This window comes from Oncorhynchus masou, chromosome 28 (assembly GCF_036934945.1).
Source record: "Oncorhynchus masou masou isolate Uvic2021 chromosome 28, UVic_Omas_1.1, whole genome shotgun sequence".
Lineage (NCBI taxonomy): Eukaryota > Metazoa > Chordata > Actinopteri > Salmoniformes > Salmonidae > Oncorhynchus > Oncorhynchus masou.
In genome coordinates, this window is record NC_088239.1 from 25,053,469 (window position 1) to 25,077,301 (window position 23,833).

The 23,833-nt window shown below is 41.2% G+C and overlaps 2 protein-coding genes across 4 annotated transcripts; one reads left to right on the forward strand and one right to left on the reverse strand.

Moving 5' to 3' along the window:
- Window positions 1-1,988: 1,988 nt before the first annotated feature.
- On the forward strand, window positions 1,989-8,133 carry LOC135517415 (UDP-N-acetylglucosamine transporter TMEM241 homolog). Of its 3 annotated transcripts, XM_064941673.1 has the most exons (14): window positions 2,006-2,305; window positions 2,601-2,647; window positions 2,795-2,872; window positions 3,132-3,213; window positions 3,433-3,510; window positions 3,603-3,628; window positions 4,528-4,628; window positions 4,739-4,784; window positions 4,890-4,925; window positions 5,236-5,270; window positions 7,022-7,091; window positions 7,219-7,312; window positions 7,580-7,644; window positions 7,864-8,133. In XM_064941673.1, the coding sequence occupies exons 1-14, from the start codon at window positions 2,234-2,236 to the stop codon at window positions 7,928-7,930; spliced, it is 897 nt and encodes a 298-aa protein (XP_064797745.1). In that variant the 5' UTR covers window positions 2,006-2,233; the 3' UTR covers window positions 7,931-8,133. The 3 variants fall into 3 exon arrangements, with proteins under 3 accessions (XP_064797746.1, XP_064797744.1, XP_064797745.1); XM_064941672.1 differs by lacking the exon at window positions 2,601-2,647 and having other exon boundaries at window positions 2,002-2,551; XM_064941674.1 differs by lacking the exons at window positions 2,601-2,647; window positions 7,022-7,091; window positions 7,219-7,312; window positions 7,580-7,644; window positions 7,864-8,133 and adding an exon at window positions 5,530-7,004 and having other exon boundaries at window positions 1,989-2,551.
- On the reverse strand, window positions 7,335-23,473 carry rbbp8 (retinoblastoma binding protein 8). Its single transcript, XM_064941671.1, is given in 18 exon segments — window positions 7,335-8,626; window positions 8,628-8,688; window positions 9,178-9,319; window positions 9,604-9,694; window positions 9,776-9,821; window positions 10,013-10,180; window positions 10,410-10,503; window positions 10,596-10,684; window positions 10,823-11,006; window positions 11,499-11,998; window positions 12,127-12,225; window positions 12,414-12,571; window positions 12,797-12,869; window positions 17,028-17,140; window positions 17,304-17,399; window positions 17,806-17,848; window positions 18,002-18,190; window positions 23,370-23,473. Coding segments are annotated over 17 exon segments (2,109 nt in total). The 5' UTR covers window positions 18,123-18,190; window positions 23,370-23,473; the 3' UTR covers window positions 7,335-8,595.
- Window positions 23,474-23,833: the final 360 nt, after the last annotated feature.

Below are 23,833 nucleotides of genomic sequence, written 5' to 3' on the forward strand. Positions count from 1 at the left end.
CCAAACTATGATTCCAACTGTTGGGGATCCCAAGCCCTCAAGGCAAGACATGGAGACTTTCCTGCTTAAAGATTCCCAGAGGGATAGTTTCACAGAGGAGATCAAGGCCCTTGAAGCTGACAAGCCAGTACTGAGGAAGAGCAGACTCAGTTCTGTGTCTCATTTTAATTAGAGTTATTGAACTCACAATAAGCCAGATTCGAGTAATTTATATTTTGGTGCTGAAACTTGAAGCAGCAGCTGCAGCACAATCAATTGGAAATGGACAGCTCATGGTGCTGAAAGTAGGCATAACTAATTTAAAACGTCTTAATTTTAATTACACTTTTACTAACAAGAGGGCTGTGTGTTGATGGCTATTTCTTCCTATATAAGAATTAAGAGGTAGGCCTACCTGTTTGACAGATTAAATTAGGTGATAGGCTGCTATATCCATAGATTTGTTGGTCAATTCCTCCACCCACCTTGCACTATTTAAATAGCCTACCTCCGTGTCAGTGAAGGGCTGTTAAAACGAAGATTCGAATTCAAGGGGGTATGAGGTCTACGTTCTATGAAAGTAAATGGCAAAAAGCACATCACTAACCCTTGTTAGGATCCGATTACATAAAGTGATCTATAACAGAGCTTTGGTCAGCGATTCTTTATGCTAGAAACAAGCTGTAAAATATCAAAATCAAATGTACTTATAAGGCCCTTTTTACATCAGCAGATGTCACAAAGTGCTTATACAGAAACCCAGCCTAAAACCCAAAACAGAAGCAGAAGGGGCAGAAGCATTTAGGGAAAGGTCCGACTCTGATGCATATGGGGATATCATTTCTTTTTTAGTCATTCAGAAGCTGAGCTACAACCTATAACCGAGGAGACAACATTTTTACTTTGCTTGGGAAGTAATCTACTTCTGTCACCATCAACTGAAACTGTTCTGTACAGTATTCTGTACAGTATTCTGTACAATAGAATATGTTTAAACCCAGACTGCTTTTAGGGAAACACTTGTGACCTTTCGTTAGATTAAGCCATGGAAGAAGAGTAGCCAAATCCAAACTGGTTTACCTTGACACTTTGTTTGGTGCATTCACGGTTGAGCTCGATTAACGCTGATTGGCTAATTATTTTATACTGTTTTTGTCAAGGGAGGTCAGATGCTCGCTGGCTTCCCTTGCCTTCAATGCTACGGACGGCAACAATGTCATACTTGTTTGGACCAGACAGCATCAGATAGATGGCCTACACGTAGAGAGACATAGGGGTACTGTGTCGCTCGCTTGGATGCTTTCTCCTGTAAGATACATTCAGTCTCTTGCGAATTAAAGGAAAATGATTCAACACAAAGAGAGGAAATATGTATTATTTTTTATTTGTAAAAAGAAATTGGGAAGCATGGCTACCCTTTGCATCCTTGAATACATGCCACTGGTGGAAAGGTAGGCCTAACTCTTGAAAGTACCATGCTCAGATTCCAAATGTCTCAGATTTAATTATTGCAAACAAGACAGACTGATTTGGCATAGGAAAAATGAGATGAAGATGAACACAGGCCTATCTACGTGTCCATTCTTAGCCTGTAATTTGTGTGGTATGAAAAAATACTTAGCTAGTATGTAAAATCACATAGCATTGCATGAAATATATAGAAAAGGCTATTTTTTTTTCTCTTCTCGGACCTGCAAATATGATGATAGTCATGCAATGATTTTACTATAAAGATCCTACTCTTGTCCATGGCGGTATGCGAACCATCAGCCTTCTGGCCCGCAGCCCTGCGCAACATCAAATTTCCTTCGTTGCCATGTAATGCATACAGCTTGAACAGTTTCTGAAACTGCATATACAGATCTGGTCTGTCCAAGAAGTGAGGGTAAAAAGGTAGACATGTTCTCCACATGTCTTAATTATTACTTTGGGTATAGGGGAGGGTCACTTGTTTTTTTCTCTCTCAAGCGTTCAGGGAGGGTTTAGGTAAAATATATTTTGCTGAAGGGAGGGTCAGCCATTTTAATTTATCCATGTAACCCATATTATAAATAGCGTTCTCTCCATAAGGGTAAAAGTTTGGAATAGGGTTAAACTGGTTCCGAATGGTTAAGGTAAGGGTTAATTTCTTGGTTGTGTGATGACGTGTCATGACTTCGAACCCCGTTCAAAGATGCCCGGCCATTCTGAGGGTGAACCAAAAGCTTGATGATGTAAAATTATCAATCTTTAACTACGAGAGACAGAAAGACAAATGCATTTCAAAAGACATGTTACTGGTCTAATATTTTGTTTCTTTTATGTAGTATCGTATTTCACGAATAAGGTGAGTTTTCGCTGGCTTTCCCACAGATACAGGCTCGTCAGGCAAACAGACCTACCAACATCAATGCTCTCAACAACGGTTGCTTGACTTATCAGTGATAAATTATTGATTTTAGCTGGTTGGCATGCAAGTATGTCGCTGTATCAAAGATAAAGAAAGCAACTATGTGTTGCTGTATTCTAACATTGTAACAAGACCTCAGCCTCTTCCGGGTTTTAAACCGCCGTTCAGCGCTGTACAGTTGAGGTAGTAATTCTTAATTCCATATAGATACATTTTGTCGTTTGTTTTACAGTATGTCCTGTCTGTCTTGAAATTTACATATCCAACCCTATTTCAGGGGTAAGTAACATTTGTATACACTAGTTAGTGTTAAATAACATCTGTGCAATATTCCGATTAAAACACTTTTGGGTAATTAGAGCGTTAGGCTACGGATGATTCTCTCAAATTATTAATGCTCAAAACATCTTCCTATATTCTGTACAGATGGCAGACTTTTATTGGGGGCCTGCTGCTTCTGCTCTCTGGGAAGCTTGGATTGGTGGATATAAGTGGCTTTCCCAGGTAACCTCTGCATTTGTCCTGTGTATTCCCAGCATTAGGGAATGCAAGGGGGTTATCCAAGGTGGCACTGTCTGACTGTGACCACCCTCTAGTGGTTTATGACAGGAATTAAAGCAAAACAAAATCCCAAGACTGAAATTTAAATTGATCTGAGATTGTAAAAAAAAAAAAAAAAAAATCCATGATGAAAATCCATGGCAGTGACAGAACTTTAATCCCTGGATGATGACCTTGAGTATTATTCCCCATTATCCTACAGGTCAGCAGCACTTTCCTGGCTTCCGGGATCCCTCCTGTTTGTTGGGAATATTTATGCAGGGTCCAGAGCTCTTTCACGCTTGGTGAGTCATTCACTCCTAATCATGCAAGCCTTTTCTGTTACAAACAACACTTTTAAGGTGGAACTGGGCAAACACTAGGATTTCACTCATCAAATGACCCCAAATGATGGGGGCATCTCTCACCATGGGATAAGGTCTCCACGTTGCTCTAGGTCTTGATTTTGTATACCTACTATCATGACAGACACTGATCTAAGATGTCCGCTTGTCATATTCCAGCCTATCCCTTTCTTCTTCACTCTTCACAATGCTTCTGAAGTGGTGAATTGCCTGATCCTGAAGTTAACCCAGATGGAGGTAAGTGTAAGCTTTTACCCACACTGAACTTTGGGCAAGGTTGATTAAACACACGCAATTACATATATATATATATTTTTTTTTTTTTACAGCAAATTCCATGGATGAAGCTATTAAGGTTTGTTCCAAGTCTTATCGTTAATATAATTTTTGGGGGATATTCAGTAGAGTCTAACAGAAAAAGTAGCTATTAAGTTTTCAAAACGGATTTGTTTTGGTTTTATTGACTTAAGGGGAAGTATACTTAAAATAAAAAAATTCCCTAAACGATTCAATACATTGAAACTAGTTAGGTGGAGTTTGCCTCTCTTTCCCTGCAGCCTAGAACTGGAAATCTGCAAAAATGGATCATATGGCTGGTTATGGCTGCAATGTAAGATGACACAATTACGGTCTATTATCTCCTCAACATATGCTAGTGAAGCGCCTAGGCTACGATAAGATCACCTCAACTGCAATTAGACTACATACCTCCGAACGCTCGCTTTCTCTTCTGAAAACTTACATCTGTGACTTAAAGCTCCAAATAAAGGGCATATATGTCAGTTGGCCACACAAGTGCGCAGTTGTTACCCATCTTCATTTCCACTGTTGTTGCTGTCAGCCACATAAAATCATCTCAATAGATTTTAGGTGGAGAAGTTCACATTTCCTGACTCAAAACCGATGGTACTTTTGATTTAAAAAATTGCTCATTCGGCCATACACTTTCAATAAAACAATTTGTCCACAATTTCCGGATTTCTCAATCACTGACTGACAACAGAGCAGAGCTAGCAATGCACAAAGGCACGTCACCAGTCTGACCCATTTTTGCCACTTTCCAGTTCTAGACTGCAGGGAAAGAAGGCAAACTCCACTTAACTAGTTTCAATGTAAGGAATCACTTGGGACATTTTGGATATTAGGTTAACTTCCCCTTGAAATACTATATTATACCCCATACAACTGCTGTTGGAAGCTAGCCTGATGGTCCTTGAAGACTATGGAATTGTAAGCTATTGGCTTTCTTTCTAGTGTGAGTCTGCTGTTGATGTCGGCCATCAACCTCCCCCTCTATGACCCTCAGTTTGACCCTGGTGGTTACATGTGGGCCCTGGCACATCTCTTCTGTGTTGGCAAGTCAGCTGTGGGATTGTGTCATATGTTTAAAGCGTATAGCATATACATATAAATCGCTGAATACACTTAGCAACACAATATTAATACAGAAATACATCAATTTCAGGTGCCTATAGAGTGTTCCATACACACTTCAAGTCCAGTCATTTGAGGTAAGCTATAATTTGTGCATCCCTTGTGTAAGAAAAATGATTGAAAAACTGGTTTCCTGTTGTGAATACTATGAAACATGTTTGTTTTCATGATCTATATTACAGTGACCTTGAACAACAATACATCAACTATTTGTTCAGGTAAGAGGGAAATACTTTGTTCCAAAAAACTGTTCATGGCCTAATCACTGCTTTATTGTCCAAAGCATTTTTAAATTGACTGTAAAATGTTAATCTATAGCTTCAGTAGACTACCAGGGGCAATCAAGTTATTGTCACTAATTGCTGTCACAGAGTAAGTTTGAGGGGGAATAACTTTTGGGGGCTTTGCAGATTTGTCCTTTCATATGTCACCTGAGATGTCTGTCTTTTTGTGTATGTGCAGTGCACTCTTCAATCCGTTTTGTCATTAATTAATGTAAGCTCTAATTGTCATTAATCCTGAAACTAGTGTGTTGCTGTTGGCCTTTGCTGCACACCCTACTGGTAAGACCTTTGGACTGTTTCTTCCCCACAATCGATCAAATAGTTCTGTAGCTACAGTGCATTTGGAAAATATTCAGACCCCTTGACTTTTTCCACATTTTGTTATGTCACAGCCTTATTCTAAAATGGATTCAATTGAAAATGTTCCTAAATCTACACACACTACCTCATAATGACAAAGTAAAACGTGTTTTTTAGAAAATAAAATGATCATTTACATAAGTATTCATACCCTTTACTCAGTACTTTGTTTTGGCAGTGACGACAACCTCATACCCAGGAAGACTTGACGCTACAGGCTTGGCACACCTGTATTTGAGGAGTTTCTCTCATTCTTCTCTGCAGATCCTCTCAAGCTGCCAGGTTGAATGGGGAGCGTTGCTGCACAGCTATTTTCAGGTCTCTCTAGAGATGTTCGAATAGGTTCATGTCCGAGCTCAGGCTGGGCCAATCAAGGACATTCAGAGATATGTCCCAAAGCCAATCCTGCATTGTCTTGGATGTCTGCTTAGGGTCATTGTCGTGTTGAAAGGTGAACCATTGCCCCAGTCTGAGGTCCTGAGCAGGTTTTCATCAAGGATCTCTCTGTACTTTGCGCCGTTCATCTTTCCCTCGATCCTGAAGTCTCCCAGTCCCTGCCTCTGAAAAACATCCCCACAGCATGATTCTGCCACTACCATGCTTCACCGTAGGGATGGTGCCAGGTTTCCCCCAGACGTGACACTTGACATTCAGGCCAAAGAGTTCAATCGTGGTTTCATCAAGCCACAGAATCGTGTTTCTCATGGTCTGCGAGTCCTTTAGGTGCCTTTTGGCAAACTCCAAACGGGCAGTCAAGTGCAGTTTACTGAGGAGTGGGTTATGTTTGGCCACTCTACCATAAAGGCCTGATTGGTGGAGTGCTACAGACATGGTTGTCCTTCTGGAAGGTTCTCCCATTTCCACCTCCCTGACCAAGGCACTTCTCCCCGATTGATCAATTTGGCTGGGCGGCCAGCTCTTGGAACAGTCTTTGTGGTTCTAAACTTCTTCCAATTAACAATAATGGAGGTTACCGTTCTTGGGGACCTTCAATGCTGCAGAAATGTTTTGGTACCCTTCCCCAGATCTGTGCTTCGACACAATCCTGTCTCGGAGGCCTACGGACAATTCCTTCGACCTCGTGGTTTGGTTTTTGCTCTGACATGGACTGTCAACTGTGGGACCTTATATAGACAGGTGTGCACCTTTCCAAATCATGTCCATGTTTATTTACCACAGGTGGACTCCAATAAAGTTGTTGAAACATCAAGGATGATCAATGGAAACAGGATGCACCTGAGCTTAATTTCGATTTTCATAGCAAAGGGTTTGAATATTTATGTAAATAAGATCTTTTTTTGTTTGTGCAAAAATGTCAACCTGTTTTTGCTTTGTCATTTTGGGGTATTGTGTGTAGATTAATGAGTAAAAAATAAATGTAATCAATTTTAGAATAAGTCTGTTACGTAACAAAATGTGGAAAAAGGGAAGGGGTCTAAATAATTTCCGAATTGACTGTATATGAACAGCTGTTTGCTATTTCAATGCCTTCTTCTTGGTCTTTTGCAATTATGTAACTGTGTATTGGGACAGTTATCCCAATGTTACACCGATTTAAATCTTGGTCAAGTGCTGATTTTACATCTCTCAAATCCCCCCTCCTTCCTGTTTGGTGAGAACTTAATCTGTTTTGATGGCTGGGCTTATCTTTGTTTGCTTATTCCATCTAGGTGACCTATTTGGTGCCTTGGAATTCCCTTTCCTCCTGTCCCCAAGATTTCATGGTGGCTGTTGTGCCAGGTAAAAAAATTGAACTCAGATGTCTAGTTGAGCATGTTAAAAGCAATCTCATAAAATCAACTTGCTAATAGGGTTTCCAAATCTTTAAAATATACACTGTAGTAACTTAAACACTTATCTTCCACAGTGCCTTGTTGGGTTTTTTCTTGCTGTTGGCATCAGTCAAACTAAAGAGTGGTTTACCTCTTGAGCACTGCGGGGTCTGGCTCTTTTTGTCCAAGGTAATGAAAGTCAGAACTCAACTTAATGATCAATGGTAAACATATCTTTATTTCCCACAAGATTATTTTCTTTATTTGTTACCTTCTACCACCATCTCCCCTCTACAGAAAAGGTATTAGTAATTGGCAGAAAACCTGCCGTAATAACCTAAGTAAACGATTGTCATAAAACCGACAGTTAAATAGTAAATTCATTCTGTTTTAGATTTCCTTCAAGGACAGTGGATGTGCCAGTTACATATCCATGTCTTGCTCTACCCTGTCTAGGTGTTTGCCACATGCCTATCCCCACTTGTTTTTAACATTGAAGTTAACACGCCATCTTTCTGCTGGTGAGTTCTCTCGACCTGTGTAAATAATGTCTATCTATCCAGTCACCAATTTTACATTCAAGACAAATAGCAGCTGATGATATTCCCTGGAGACTCAGTCATTTTATAGTCTGCTACTTTAAAGCCTATATCAAGTTTGGTGATCATGGTGTTTGTTGAAGTTACTATTTTTTAGGTATACTATTTACTTCAGTGATTTTGTGTTGGCTTGCTCCTTAGTGTTTTCTTCAGCCATGTTGGAGAAGCCCTGCTGGTGTACTCTGAAAGTACTTCCCAAGTGCGATGAGACCTTTGCGAAAGAAACTACTTCTACCTCACTAAATGTTTCAACGAGTTTACTTGCACTCAATTTCCCAGTGATACTTTTTTTGCTTTTGGAACAAATATCACAAGAATGTATGCTTCAATTGAGATTCTTTTTCATTTACTATGCCTTTTCTACAACTTGCTGTAAAGCAGAAATAAAGATTCTATATATTTCCATTAAAATATTTGCTTATTTGAACTTAAATACAATTTCCTAGGATGTGATATACTTGAAGGTGAGTAACAAAAAATGGCATTAAGGGGGTTTTATCTACAAATACACCATAATAAAAACAGACTGAAAAAAGGGTTCCTTGGCTGTCCCCATAGGCAGTGGTGTAAAGTACTTCTCCCCTATGGGGACAGCCGAAGAGTAGTGGTCAACGGTGCATATTAGTTTCACAAAGAATAATTAACTGAGCAGAGGTTCTTGCTGCATATTCTGTATTAATTTTGAGGAAATTGGGAGACCTGATGGTCCATTCAATTGTTTTGAACAATTATAAGAATCTGAAATGTCTGGGTGTATATACCACTAAAGGCACATATACCTTTGAGGCACTAGGATTATGATACTGGCAGATTGTTGCAGTGAAAATTAAATACAGTTTTACATTGTTTGATTGGGTATTTTCCCCTACTGGTTTAAGTCTTCTGCTCTTTGCTTTTGGGGGAGAGCATTGTAAGGTCTTCTCCTCCTTAAGCGTTGCTCTGGATCATTATCTTCTTTTACATAACCTGGTACGAGAAACAAGAAGCACAATGTTGTTAAACTCATTAAGTGGAGGTTGACATTGAAGGCAAGGGGGGGGAAACACCCCTTTGTGAAGGCTGAGACAACAGCAATGCACTCCTCAGAAGAAATCAGTAAATTCAGTGCTGACATCAGTCACAATACCAGGGCTTTGTAAACCTTTGGCCTACAACCCCATTTTGATAGAAAATTCTCACAACCCAACCGTGTGACAAATTATATAATCATCAGCCAGTGTTTACATGGGGCTATCTATTACAATTCAGTCTGACAGTATTTCAATCTGAAGGAAGAATGGTTTGACGTGACTGAAATACACCAGGGAGATTTTGGAAAGTTCAGGAAAACATCAGGGAAGATCATCAGGCAATTGTGTATGATCTTCTGTGTAGACAAAACTACAGTATTAAATACTATGGATTTGATGACCATTGCGTTCTGTTGAATGGATCCAATTGAATAGGGTAGCATACCTCTGTCCACACAGGTTTGTGTTGAAGGGAAGCCGACTTCCCAAAAGTGGTCTGGGGTTGATGGAGGAAGATAACGGAAGCGGTGCCGAGAACAGGCTGACAACTTCTTCACCCTCTCTGCCTCTGAAAGGTCGGCATAGTACTGAGGGAGATGGAATAGATATGTCACAAATCATGGGTTGTGTTCGATCTGGCAAAAAGTTCTGAAACGGGAAACACAAGTTGGCAGAGCATCGTGCTTGCAACGCCAGGGTTGTGGGTTTGATTCCCACGGAGGACCAGTACGAAAATGTATGCACTCACTACTTACTGTAAGTTGCTCTGGATAAGAATGTCTGCTAAATTACTAAAATGTAAATGTAATGAACATGACCATGGACAGGCACTTTCAGCTCCACACATCAAAACACAGTCGAGTCAACTCACGATTTCACACTCTTTACACGTGTGCCCCTTGAGTTTCCTCCTCTCAGCTTTCTTGCGGACCACCTCCACGTGTGCAAACGACAGGTTTTTACTACAGGACAACGAGACAAAGAAACCTTTTAGAAACCTAGCATGAAAGTGTTCTACGTTAGTCTGACGATTATGATCTCACCTGTCTTTGTGTTCTCCATTGGGTGTTCCACTTTGAGGCATGTGTGCTTTTAACAAGAGGACAATAAAATTACAGTTTAAAATATTGATATAAATATTTAACAATGAATGCGCAAATTCGTCTCAAGTGTTGTACTACTTGACCAGGTCATTTTGGTCATTCTCAACCAATTTGCCTGGTCAAATAAAATAAACAAGTATACCAGATTATAGAGAAAATACAGTGTAAAGTCCTTACCATCCTTATGCTCTTCCTTCTCCTCCATATCATCAAACTCTTCCTCCCCATGATGGGGTTCCTCTTTGTCCAAATATGAGCCGTTATGCTGAGGACACGACTCGTACTCCCCGTAGCCTGTTCGGTCAAATATCTCAGCCAAGCTGTCATTGGCCTTCTGACCAATCCCTAAAAGAAGGGTTTTGAGTTTGGTTACATGGTTGGTTGGTTTGTTTATATGGGTCCTGCTCGAATGTAACCGTCCTTCCTCCCATCACTGAAGTGAATACTGATCTAATGCAACTTGAAAGATAAAAGTAAGGATTTCATTGCTCTCTCCTCTTTACCGCATTTGATTAAATTAAAATCAGATTGGGAATGTATCAAAAATTTTGTGCGAAAATGTCGTAAGCTGTACCGGTAACAGAGCTGGTTCTTGGAGCTCCTCGGTGGAGCAGGCTGGGGCTGACGAAGGTGCAGTCCATATCGACAGACTCACCTTCACAGGGGGGCTACACACACACACACACACACACGTGTGAAGAACTGCAAGTATACACAGAGGGTATAGGAAAGTAGCAGATGAATTTGGTGAATGTCATACCTCTGCTAAAGTTGGGGTGTCTACATCATACTGGGAGAGGGCTGCCTCTGGGTCAAGGCTCCACATCTGCTCTGTTGGCATCAGCTTGGCTAAACAAAAGGTAGGAAATAAAACATGACATTTCTCTTCAAATTGCTTGCTTAGACTATGCTTAAAGGCCAGTCAATCGAGAAAAAAATATTTTCAGTATCAATGATTGACTATTATGCAGAGTTGCAACACAATACCTTTTCCCAGTGGAGTTTCAGGGGCATTGGAGGACAGTGTTGTTGATGCAGTACCATTGTTGTCCTGTGGAGGGCTCCTCTTCACACGAGCACAGGGGTTGGCTTGCAGGACAGAGGTCTGCTTCAGTTTTTCAGTATCCTCCCGACTCCGCTTTCTGATTGGCTCGTGGTGGACATTGTGGGTCTAAATGGACAAATAGGAAGGCTGGGGCTACTCGGGTACAGTAGTATGGTGATGCATAAGACGGGTGAACGTGTCCAAGAAAAAGAGCTCTTGATCTACCCATCTATAATATCTCAGACAGACAACGTAACAAATGGTATCGTCTGTCAAAAGACTGTGGGATGCAACGACTAACGAGAAACATAACCAAGTTGACCTGCCATTTTAGCATCAGTTTTTTTTTTTTCCTGCCACATATGCCTTCATGAGGATCACAATGAAAATAAGTTGTGTACTTTTCTGTGTAATGTGTACCTAGTTTTAAATTATCAAACAAACCCCCAAAAAATTCTGGTGCTTTGGTTTTATGTCACTGGTTATTTGGATTTATCAGGATTTTTGTTCTGGGTTTCCAAGATGAACCCATCTATATGTAACAAGGCTCAAATGTGACTAATGTACCTGTATAACATCTTCTATTTAAGAAAATTACATGAAAAATCATGGCTCTACCTGCTGACTCAGCAACACATTTTTGGATCGCTCATCACTTGGAGAGGTAGAGGGATGTTTAAATAGGATGTGCCGCTTTTGGCCTCTGTCTTGGTTCTCTGATGCAGGGACGCTGCTACCTCTCTGGGCATTGAGCGGAGGCACGAGGGCCTTCTGTGGAGAGTCGGAAAGGTCCAGAGGCTTGTCAACCACTTCCCCATCTTCCTCCTTCTCGCTACTTTTCCTCCTCTTTCCCCTCTCCAGCTCTTGGTGAGAGGCGCCACATGGGGTGGAAGTGGCTCTAAGAGGTGCGATGCGGGCTATCCCCTCCAGGTGGCGGCGTTGGGCGTTGGCAGGGATGAGCTTCAGGCGGGGGAGGAGGGACAGGGGGCCGTCCTCAGTGGTGCCGGGGCAGCCCAGGACGGGACCCTTTCTCTGGGGGATAGGCAGTGGATCATCAGGGAGATCCAGGCGACACGTCTCTGCCACTACAGCACCTTCATGGCCCTGGCTGCTGCCCTCTGAATCAACAAGAAGAATACTACATGATTTTTTTACAGTGCTTTTCAAGACACTCAAGACATTTAGAGGCAATAACATAAATACAAACGCATGTTATCAGTCATCAGTTAGTAAATGAAGGCCTTACGTTGGGTCTGGGTGGCGTCCATGTAACACGTTTCAGGCACCAGTATGCCGTTTCCTTGGCCCTGCGCGGTTCGGGAGGGCAATCCTTTCCTTGGTTCTACTATTATGAAAACAAAAAAAATGAACTTCAATGAAGTCTACAAAACTGATATCGTAAGAAACTAATATTGAGTGTGTTTGTGTGCGAGTGTGACTGAGTGTGCACGCACCTGCATGTGTGTTTGATTCTGAGGGTGACCCTTGAATGCTATACCTGTGTATGCATTTCTTTGTATGAATCAGACTGACCGTTGAGCGCCGAGCTCTGAGACTGAGACAGGGACTTCTCGGCGTAGCGGACATGGTGGGTCTCCTTCCTCCTCCTCATCTTGCTGACCACAGGCAGCGAGATCTTCTGCAGCGGAGAGTCTGGAATCACCGCCTCCTCTGGCTCAGGAGACACGGAGCTGGAAACCAAACAGACGCACCACAGAAATACAACGGCGTAACATACCATATTAATAATAAAAAGTATTAATAATACACAGATATAATAATATACCGTATGAAGCTCAAAGTGAGAACTCTAATTCAACCATGCTTTCTCAATGTGCAATAGGAATATTGTTTTGGAATCAACAATCCTGGTTACAAAAGTAGTGTAGTGCCGGATGGGGATGGTTATAACTCACAGAGCTCCATTCAGTCTATCCAACTCAAGACTCAGCTTTCTGTTCTCATCCTGCAGGCTGTTCCTCTCGGTCACTGGAAGTCACATTAAACCACATACCGTGCCTTCAGAAAATATTCATACCCCTTGACTTATTCCACTCAAAAGTGATTCAATATTTTTCTCACCCATATACACACACAATAATACCCCATAATGATGTAGTAAAAATGTGTTTAGACATCTTTGTAAATGTATTGAAAAGGAAATACAGAAATCTCTCATTTACATAAGTATTCACACCCGAGTCAAAACTTTGTAGAAGGACCTTTGGCGGCGATAACAGCTTTGAGTCGCCTTGGGTATGTCTGCATCAGCTTTGCACATCTGGATTTGGGCATTTTTTCCCCATTTTTCCATGCATATTTTCTCAACTTAGATAGGAAGTAGCAGTGAACAGCCTTTCCACAGAAAGTCTTTCCACAGATTTTCAATGGGATTTGGCTGGGCCACTCAGGGACCTTCACATTCTTGCTCTGAAGCCTGTCCAGCATTGCTTTGGCTGTATGCTTGCGGTCAATGTTCTGTTGGAACACAAATCTTCACCCCAGTCTAAGGTCATTTGCACTCTGAAGCAGGTTCTCATCAAGAATTTGCCGGCATTAGGCTCCATTAATTGTTCCCACTCAGTCTCCCAGTTCCTGCCGATGAAAAGCATCACGATAGCATGCTGCTGCCACTACCATGCTTCACGGTAGGGATGGTGTTAGATGGGTGATGAACTGTGCCTGGTTATCTCCAGGCAAAAAGGGTCAATGTGCATTCAGGCCAAAGAGTTCTATTTTTGTCTCATCAGATCACACAAACTTGACTTATGCGCCATCTTTCGCATGTCTTTTTGCAAACTCCAGGAGTGCCATCACTGAGATAGGAGAACCTGCCAAAAGGACAGCAATCTCTACAGCACTTCACCAATTTGGGCATTATGGGAGAGTGGCACTTGGTGAAGTGCTGAAGAGACAGTTGTCCTTTTGGAAGGTTCTGCCATCTCAGCTAAGGCATTCAGTAGTTCTGTCAGAGTGGTCATTGGTCACCTCCCTTACCAAGCTCCTTCTTGCCCGGTTTCTCAGTTTGGGCGGACAGCCAGCTCTCGGCAGAGTCTGGGTAGTTCCATATATTTTTTAAAATTTCCCAATGGATGGAGCTCTTGTAAACTTTTAACACTCTAGAAACTGTTTCATACCCTTCCCCAGATATGCCTCATCACAATTCTATCTTGGAGATCTACAGCCAGTTCCTTGGACTTCATGGTATAGTTTCTGCTCTGAAATACACAACCGGTCAAAGGTTTTAGAACACCTACTCATTCAAGGGTTTTTCTTTATTTTTTTTTTTTTTTTACAATTTTCTACATTGTAGAATAATAGTGAAGACATCAAAACTATAAAATAACACATATGGAATAATTTAGTTACCAAAAAGGTTTTATAAAATATATTTTGATTTGTTTATGTGAGTTTCTTCAAATAGCAGCCTTGACAGCTTGCACACTCTGGCATTCTCTCAACCAGCTTCATGAGGTAGTCACATGGAATGCATTTCAATGAATAGGTGTGCCTTAAAAGTGAATTGGTGGAATTTATTTCCTTCTTAATGCGTTTGAGCCAATCAGTGTTGTGACTAGGTAGGGGTGACAGCCCTATTTGGTAAAAGACCAAGTCCATATTACGGCAAGAACAGCTCAAATAGGCAACGAGAAATGACAGTCCATCATTACTTTAAGACATGAAGGCCAGTCAATATGGAAAATTTCAAAAACTTTGAACTTTTCTTCAAGTGCAGTAGCAAAAACCATCAAGTGCTATGATGAAACTGCCTCTCATGAGGACCGCTACAGGAATGGAAGACCTTGAGTTACCTCTGCTGCAGAGGATAAAGTTCATTAGAGTTAACTGCACCTCAGATTGCAGCCCAAATAAATGCTTCAAAGTTTAAGTAACAGACACATCTCAACACCAACTGTTCAGAGGAGACTATGTGAATCAGGCCTTGAATTGCTGCAAAGAAACCACTACTAAAGGACACCGATAAGAAGAAGAAACTTGCTTTGGCCAAGAAACACGAGCAATGGATATTAGACTGGTGGAAATTTGTCCTTTGGTCTGGAGTCCAAATTGGAGATTTTTCGTTCCAACCACCGTGTCTTTGTGAGACGCAGTGTGGGTGAACAGATGATCTCCGCATGTGCATTTTCCACCGTAAAGCATAGAGGAGGTGGTGGTGTTGTGGGGGTGCTTTGCTGGTGACAATGTCTGTGATGGAGTGCTGCATCAGATGACCTGGCCTCCACAATCCCCCGACCTCAACCAAATTGAGATGGTTTGGGATGGGTCGGACCACAAAGTGAAGGAAAAGCAGCCAACAAGTGCTCAGCATATGTGGGAACTCATTCAAGACTGTTGGAAAAGCATTCCATGTGAAGCTGGTTGTGAAAATGCCAAGAGTGTGCAAAGCTGTCATCAAGCCAAAGGGTGGCTACTGTGAAGAATCTCAAACGTAAAATATATTTTATATAACAATTGTTTGGTTACTACATGATTCCGTATGTGTTATTTCATAGTTTTGATGTCATCACTATTATTCTACAATGTAGAAAAAAGTAAAAAATGTATAAAAACCCTTGAATGATTAGGTGTTCTAAAACTTCTGACCGGTAGTATACATATAGACAGATGCATTTAGTTCTAAATCATAAATCATGTCCAAACAATTTCATTGGCCACAGGTGAATGATTAAAGGAAATTGGATACACTTGAGCTCAGTTTGGAGTGTCATTGCAAAGGGGTGGGAATACTTATGCAAATTACATTTTTAGTATCTCAGATTGTTCTTGCAATTTTCATATAAACTTAATTTGGGAGGAATTTAAGAAAATCATGATGAAAGTGGCCATTTTTAGAACTATACATGCCTCCTGTAAAACCGTATCATCTGTGAACATCTTGATGTCATTATACTCATTATAGTGTGCTCTAACAAATGGAGTAAGTCAAGATTCTGAAATAAAACTATATTAAATTATTTAACATGAAAAATATGAATATGGCAAAAGTACCCTTTTAGATTTTAAGACATTGTTTGGAACAATATACTCAAATTTCCATAGTGGGCTCTGTGCAAATTTTGAAGTTATGATACATTTTATGAGCATAAGCAACACAGTGAATGGTAAAATTGATTAAAAGGGAACTCCCTTCTGCTGGTGATTTGCTGAATGTGCAAACAATCCTGAAGTAGGGCTTTGATTGGTTAATGACCTATAATGTAAATGTATGAAATGGGTTAGATCTTCAAAAGTACAGAGAGCCCAATCTGGACACTTGACATGTTTGAAGAGTATAATTTTCCAAACAATGTCTAAAAACACACAGAATTAAAAAGGGTACTTTTGAAATATTCAAATTAATATTTTTTATATTGAATACATTAATGTGAAAAAGTGTATTTCAGAATGTAGACATAATCCATATTTGAGAACACAAATATAATGACACCAGGAGTATAATGACACCAAGATGTTGCCTGTATCATGTTATAGGTATAACGACACCAAGATGCACAGATCATAGGGTCTTACAGGAGGCAAGTATAGGCCTAAAATGGCCACTTTCATCATGATTTTGCTTAAACATTATTTATGATACAAATGTAAAAAGCTTGTCAAACATCCTTCCTCCCAATGGAATCGCCCTACTACAGCGATGATTGGGCTTAGTCAATTTATTTGCAGAGCACTAGTGGTATAGAGGAAGAACTGCATCCCTTTTGTGAGCACGGAGGAATGTTACATTTGGGAGATAACATAGGAAACAAAGAGATCATTCAGGTTTGCCTTTTCCATCAATGTAAAAAGAGACTACTTGTGTGTCCGCCCCCCCCACCCCCCCGCTACCCCCAGACTTAGTGAAAAAGAGAAAGGCTATATTGTGTGACGTGTAGATCTACGAGGGAACCTATTACAGAGAAAAAAAAGGAGTGCAGTGGACAAAGAGAGATGGGGGTGGTAGTGAGAGAGTTCCCTTGTGAATGACTCATGACCGCCCCCATCCTTTGTCATAATCATATCCTACTTTAGCCAAAAGCTTAGGACCTGTATGGCCTGTGTAAAAGAGGGGCCAGTGTGGAGGTAAATGAATCTCAGATACAGAATGTAGGGTATGTGCAAGTGAGAAGGGAATGATGTACAACTCACTGATCTCTGCGATGAGGCGCATGTTCTGCTGACGGCCTTTCTCAAACTCCACCTGCTTCTTCCTCATGTGTTCCTCTGTGACAGAACAGCGATCACACAGCCCTGCTCGCAGCCTGGGCAGAGGGAGAGAGACAGATGGGAAAGAAGAAAGACAGGAGAAAAGATGAACCAAAGGACTAACAAAAGGAGAGATCGAGAGAAATATAGGTAGATAGAGAAAAAGTCAGAGGGAGACAGACAAATAGGGACAGACAGACAGGTTGATGGGTTACCAACCTGTCCTCCAGAACTGTGACAGTGTCCCGCAGGGTTTTGTGCTGCTCCCTCAACTGCTGGTGTCTGCTGTAGAACTCCTCCAGTCTTTGGGCATCTCTACGGGGTGAGAGGGGGGACAAAAGGAAGGAACACTTTGGTTTAAATCCTTTGAATTAATAAACATGGGAGTGTTTGAGTATATAAGTAATGTATTTGAATGTGCATTATTGGAAGTACAAGAGGAATTATATTTTGGGATTCCCATCACAGAGCCCTGGTAAATGAGTAGGGCTCAGAATGCTGTCCTACTGAAGTAAGAGTGTGAAAGAGGCCTTTGTCAGACTGACTTGCTCAGTGACATTTGAAACCTCACAAACTGACGGGGAGTCAACGGAAAACGGTCTCATCTTAAGTGCGGCCGTAAAACAACAATCACACTCTTTAAAATGGCAAGAAAATATGAAGTTTCAGATTCTATTCATTGATCATCAACACAACGTTCAATTAAAATGACTGTACTTACAAACATCGCTCCTTCTTCAGCTTGTTAACTTTGGTTTGCAAACCTAAACACAGGATAAAAAAAAAGAGCTTGAAAAGGGGATTGTTGAATGATTTATTTTGACAAATACTCTTAACACTGATAGTTGTATTAAACATGTCCCACTGGCCTTAGTTGTTTTGGTGGAGGTTCCCTGGCATGTAGACAGTAGGCCTACCTTGCAGTGCACTATCGTGACAGTCTTTGAGTCGACCGCATAGGTCCCTGAAGAGGTCAGTGGATTCCGAGGCCCCACTGGAGCCGGGGCTGCTCCCACTTAGCAGAGGACTGCTCATCATCCAATCACTCACTGGTTGGTAGCTTTACTCAGCCAATACACAAATACATCTAGCACCAAACCGGAAATCTGCGAGAGGAAGGGAAAGCAAAAAAGTCAAAGAAAACAGAGGGTAAGATGAGTCAAGAGAGGACCCTATTTTACTCACGAGCGCCCCTAGAGGAAATGGCTGCACTGACAGGCCACTACAATACCTGTAATAAAATATGATACAATACCAGTAAATTATGATACCGGTAATACAACCAGTATTTTGCTTATGTAGACACTGAGAAGTGACTGCAATCCAGGGCATGCTCATATAGTCCTCTCTTTAATTCACATGACCATATCTGATCCTAAAGGGCAGTCAAATATGTAAATCGGGTTTTGAAGGCAATGTAGCCAGAGCACATAATGCACAAACACATTAGTGCAGGCCAGTGCGCACACACACAGTTCAAGCTTGCCTGGACATTTTGTTTCCTCTCACTTCTCAAGCTGGTACAGTAGGTTTGGCTTAATCACCATTGGATAAATAAGCAATAAGGCACAGGGGGTATGGTATATGGCCAATATACCACCACTTAGGGCTGTTCTTACGCACGACGCAATGCAGAATGCCTGGATACAGCCCTTAGCCGTGGTATATTTGCCATATACCACAAAACCCAGAGATTACTTATTGCTATTATAAACTGGTTACCAACGTAATTAGAATAGTAAAAAAAAATACATATATATATATATATGTTGGTCATAACCGTGGTATACGGTCCGACATATCACGGCTTTCATCCAATCAGCATTCAGGGCTCGAACCACCCAGTTTTCAAATAATCATTAAATCATCCAATAACTAAGGCCAAATAATATATTTCCCCCCATTATTGAGCATTGACATGATAAACTAGCCTATTTCACTTTGTAGCCTAATACTACCTACTAAATCTGCTAACAGTCATCACTGACATTCACCAGGCAAAATGTCCTCCTATATCAAACTGAATAAAAGAGCCTTGGTTCACTCACCCCACTAGAATGAACTGTCAGTCAAAGTATACTCAATGCCCACAAAAGCCACTCAACAGATCCAAACTTCATAGAGAGGAGGAAACCAGGGAACAACTGCTATACCAACTAAACTACCACCAGTGATAACCCAATATGCCTTTCATGGGATTGGCCGGGCGTTTTGAGCATTCCCAGGGACCTGGCTGGGATCATACCAGAATTTGTTGGCATGGACAACTGGAAGAGCCGGTTTTCCCGATCAAACACAAACTGGTCTTGCCAGTCGGCTCAAAAAGGAAAAGGGAGGGGAGAGGGGGGAGAGCTTGGGATGTGTAGCAGCTGGCTCAGAAGAATAGCAACACACTCTCCCTCTACCTGTACACACACACAGTTGGAGACAGACAGGAGCACACATGCACGTACACAACCCATACACGCAATCACACGCACAAACACACAAAAAAATGGCACATACATTAGCAAACACAAATGGCAGCTGCACAGACACTACTCCCTGCCTTTGCAGAGACAAGGCAAATGTTGTAGCCTGCAGCTATTAAGATCGTTAACTCCACTCCCATGCAATACCCAGAAGCCGAGGCGTATATACCAGTCTGGTCTTTACTGTCCAAAATAGCTTAATGTGAAGCAGCCTGTGTTATCCTTCCAGCCTGTGCTATCCTTCCTAAATTATTAAACTAGGCCTAATGTCTAGGGTGTACTAGTATAGGCTAATTGTTAGGCCCTAACTGTCAACTCACAACTATCCAGGGCCAATGGATGACGATAAACTCTAATGCAGCGGGGTAATTACAGATGACATTTCAGCCCCATTCTGAAAGATTGAACCCACAGTAGTAAACAAAAAAATATTCAATTTTAGGAAAATGCCCAATTTCATGGACATTTTAGTGTCACAGGTTAATTTGGATAATACATTTTTATTAACCATTGACAGCAATATATCGATATAACCAGTACCTTTGGTTGTCTGCAGATTAAAACAAAATCACACATTAGGCTAACTCATTAAAAGTATCTCTTAAAATAACTAACATGGAGGAAGAAAGAAAACAAAAGATCTAGTGTTGTGTCAGTGGGGATTTTGTTCTCTGACAAGCAAGGGCACGAAAGGGGTGGTGTTGTATGTGATGTCCCAGACATCCTGCAAGACAAGCCTGTGCCAGCCAGATGCATTCCAGCAGGACTACGTGGGGGCACTGCAATAAACGCTTTCATAAATATATAAAGCAATGCTGCGTTGATGCCTCCTCTGAACTAGGCCTATGTCAAATTAAAGATGCTGGTGACATGCAATCAGATTGTGAGCTGCATGACAGGCCTGGGTCAAAAGTCTGATGCACACAAATTAGCTTGAAGTTTGCACTTTTGGGTCTATTCCATTAGCTCCATTGTACCATGCTAAATAAATGTCCAGCTGAAGTATTAGAAAGAAGAGTATTTGACATAGGACTACCTCGTAATGGCCAGCTTCTCAGTCTTGGGTGCATAGCAGCCTACCACTATTAGCCATCAGCACCACCTACAGTAAATAGACTGACACACACCAAAGACCATTGCTAATAACAGTATTTCTCACTCTGCAAACCACTAGATATTATTGGTCACAGCACAGATGAATATTGGTTATGCTGCTGCAGGATATACTGTAAGTGGCTATACTGTAAAATACTAGGCTATACTAAGTGTAAGTCATACTGCATAAGAACATCTGCTAAAATTATATAGCTATGCCCCTTGTAATTGTACCAATATAAATCTAGCATCGGCACATGCGCGGCTAGGTAAGAGGAAGGGGGGCTATTATTTTCTGTTGTGGGAGGTTGGGGTGAGGGTTGCCGATTAAACTCAACTCCACGATTTTCGATGCAGCGACTAGTGTGGACGGACTGGAGCTCCGACTTTACATAAAATTAAGTTATCAAAAACTACTGATATAAGCACACAAAGAATAGTCCGCAAATACACACAATAATGTTCTGGTAAAATTTGGTGTACAGTGGCATATACCATCCCTAAGTATACCATATTTCCCTCTCCCTCCAATGTGTCTTAATGTAACGTTGATTGCGTTCTGACCCCAGTGCAGCTACAGTGCCTTGCGAAAGTATTCAGCCCCCTTGAACTTTGCGACCTTTTGCCACATTTCAGGCTTCAAACATAAAGATATAAAACTGTATTTTTTTGTGAAGAATCAACAAGTGGGACACAATCATGAAGTGGAACAACATTTATTGGATATTTCAAACTTTTTTAACAAATCAAAAACTGAAAAATTGGGCGTGCAAAATTATTCAGCCCCTTTACTTTCAGTGCAGCAAACTCTCTCCAGAAGTTCAGTGAGGATCTCTGAATGATCCAATGTTGACCTAAATGACTAATGATGATAAATACAATCCACCTGTGTGTAATCAAAAACTGAAAAATTGGGCGTGCAAAATTATTCAGCCCCCTTAAGCTAATACTTTGTAGTGCCACCTTTTGCTGCGATTACAGCTGTAAGTCGCTTGGGGTATGTCTATCAGTTTTGCACATCGAGAGACTGAATTTTTTTCCCCATTCCTCCTTGCAAAACAGCTCGAGCTCAGTGAGGTTGGATGGAGAGCATTTGTGAACAGCAGTTTTCAGTTCTTTCCACAGATTCTCGATTGGATTCAGGTCTGGACTTTGACTTGGCCATTCTAACACCTGGATATGTTTATTTTTGAACCATTCCATTGTAGATTTTGCTTTATGTTTTGGATCATTGTCTTGTTGGAAGACAAATCTCCATCCCAGTCTCAGGTCTTTTGCAGACTCCATCAGGTTCTTCCAGAATGGTCCTGTATTTGGCTCCATCCATCTTCCCATCAATTTTAACCATCTTCCCTGTCCCTGCTGAAGAAAAGCAGGCCCAAACCATGATGCTGCCACCACCATGTTTGACAGTGGGGATGGTGTGTTCAGAGTGATGTGCTGTGTTGCTTTTACGCCAAACATAACGTTTTGCATTGTTGCCAAAAAGTTCAATTTTGGTTTCATCTGACCAGAGCACCTTCTTCCACATGTTTGGTGTGTCTCCCAGGTGGCTTGTGGCAAACTTTAAACAACACTTTTTATGGATATCTTTAAGAAATGGCTTTCTTCTTGCCACTCTTCCATAAAGGCCAGATTTGTGCAATATACGACTGATTGTTGTCCTATGGACAGAGTCTCCCACCTCAGCTGTAGATCTCTGCAGTTCATCCAGAGTGATCATGGGCCTCTTGGCTGCATCTCTGATCAGTCTTCTCCTTGTATGAGCTGAAAGTTTAGAGGGACGGCCAGGTCTTGGTAGATTTGCAGTGGTCTGATACTCCTTCCATTTCAATATTATCGCTTGCACAGTGCTCCTTGGGATGTTTAAAGCTTGGGAAATCTTTTTGTATCCAAATCCGGCTTTAAACTTCTTCACAACAGTATCTCGGACCTGCCTGGTGTGTTCCTTGTTCTTCATGATGCTCTCTGCGCTTTTAACGGACCTCTGAGACTATCACAGTGCAGGTGCATTTATACGGAGACTTGATTACACACAGGTGGATTGTATTTATCATCATTAGTCATTTAGGTCAACATTGGATCATTCAGAGATCCTCACTGAACTTCTGGAGAGAGTTTGCTGCACTGAAAGTAAAGGGGCTGAATAATTTTGCACGCCCAATTTTTCAGTTTTTGATTTGTTAAAAAAGTTTGAAATATCCAATAAATGTCGTTCCACTTCATGATTGTGTCCCACTTGTTGTTGATTCTTCACAAAAAATAGTTTTATATCTTTATGTTTGAAGCCTGAAATGTGGCAAAAGGTCGCAAAGTTCAAGGGGGCCGAATACTTTCGCAAGGCACTGTAAGTGTAAACAAGCGTAACAATAGGGTCGGGATATCCTGGCAAGGGTGAGAGGTGAAGAGGGCTTTCTTTGAATGGAAAAATGTTGCTGGATATAGCTAGCTATGATATTTTCCTAGTTAGAGCTCTTTAGTTAACTCATACATTATTCCCTAACAATCCTATAATTTATTTTAGCCTATATATAGCAAGCAAAGTCAAGTTGGTAAAGACAGCCAGCTTGCCAACACTAGTTAGCTAACTACCTAGCCTAGCTAAACACAGTCAATTTCATCGTTACATTAGACAGACAGATAAAAATAAAGTATGGCATGACTCTATAGCCAACTGTAATTATATTATGTGTAAAAATGTACTAATTTCCCAACTTACCAAGCTAGCTAATCAATCTGGTACCTAGCTAGCTCGAGTTCACTCACGTCTTTTAGAATTCGTGCCTCGCATTGCATGCTGGGATGACAACCCTTCTTGTGTCACATGGTCGATGTTTTTGAAAGACAGATCAATGTTAAACAGCAAAAAGTGTCAGCAACAGCGCTTTATCTTCCACGTCCGATTTAGCTAAACATGAAAACGGAAAACTATTTAGATCAGAGCTAAAGAGACGAGCTTATTTGCCACGGATATTTCAATAGACACGGGCAGTGGAAGATGCCCCTGATGTAAACCAAACCACAGTATCAGCCTTATTCATTACTCCGATTCTGTTGCTAAAATCTTCTTATTTGAAAGCAAACTGAACGAAACGGAGTAGGGCCTACCTGAATTTGTCCAATAGAAACTCTCGTTTTCTTTGCAAAACGTTTTCCGTTTGGAGTAAACGGTTTCACGCTGCA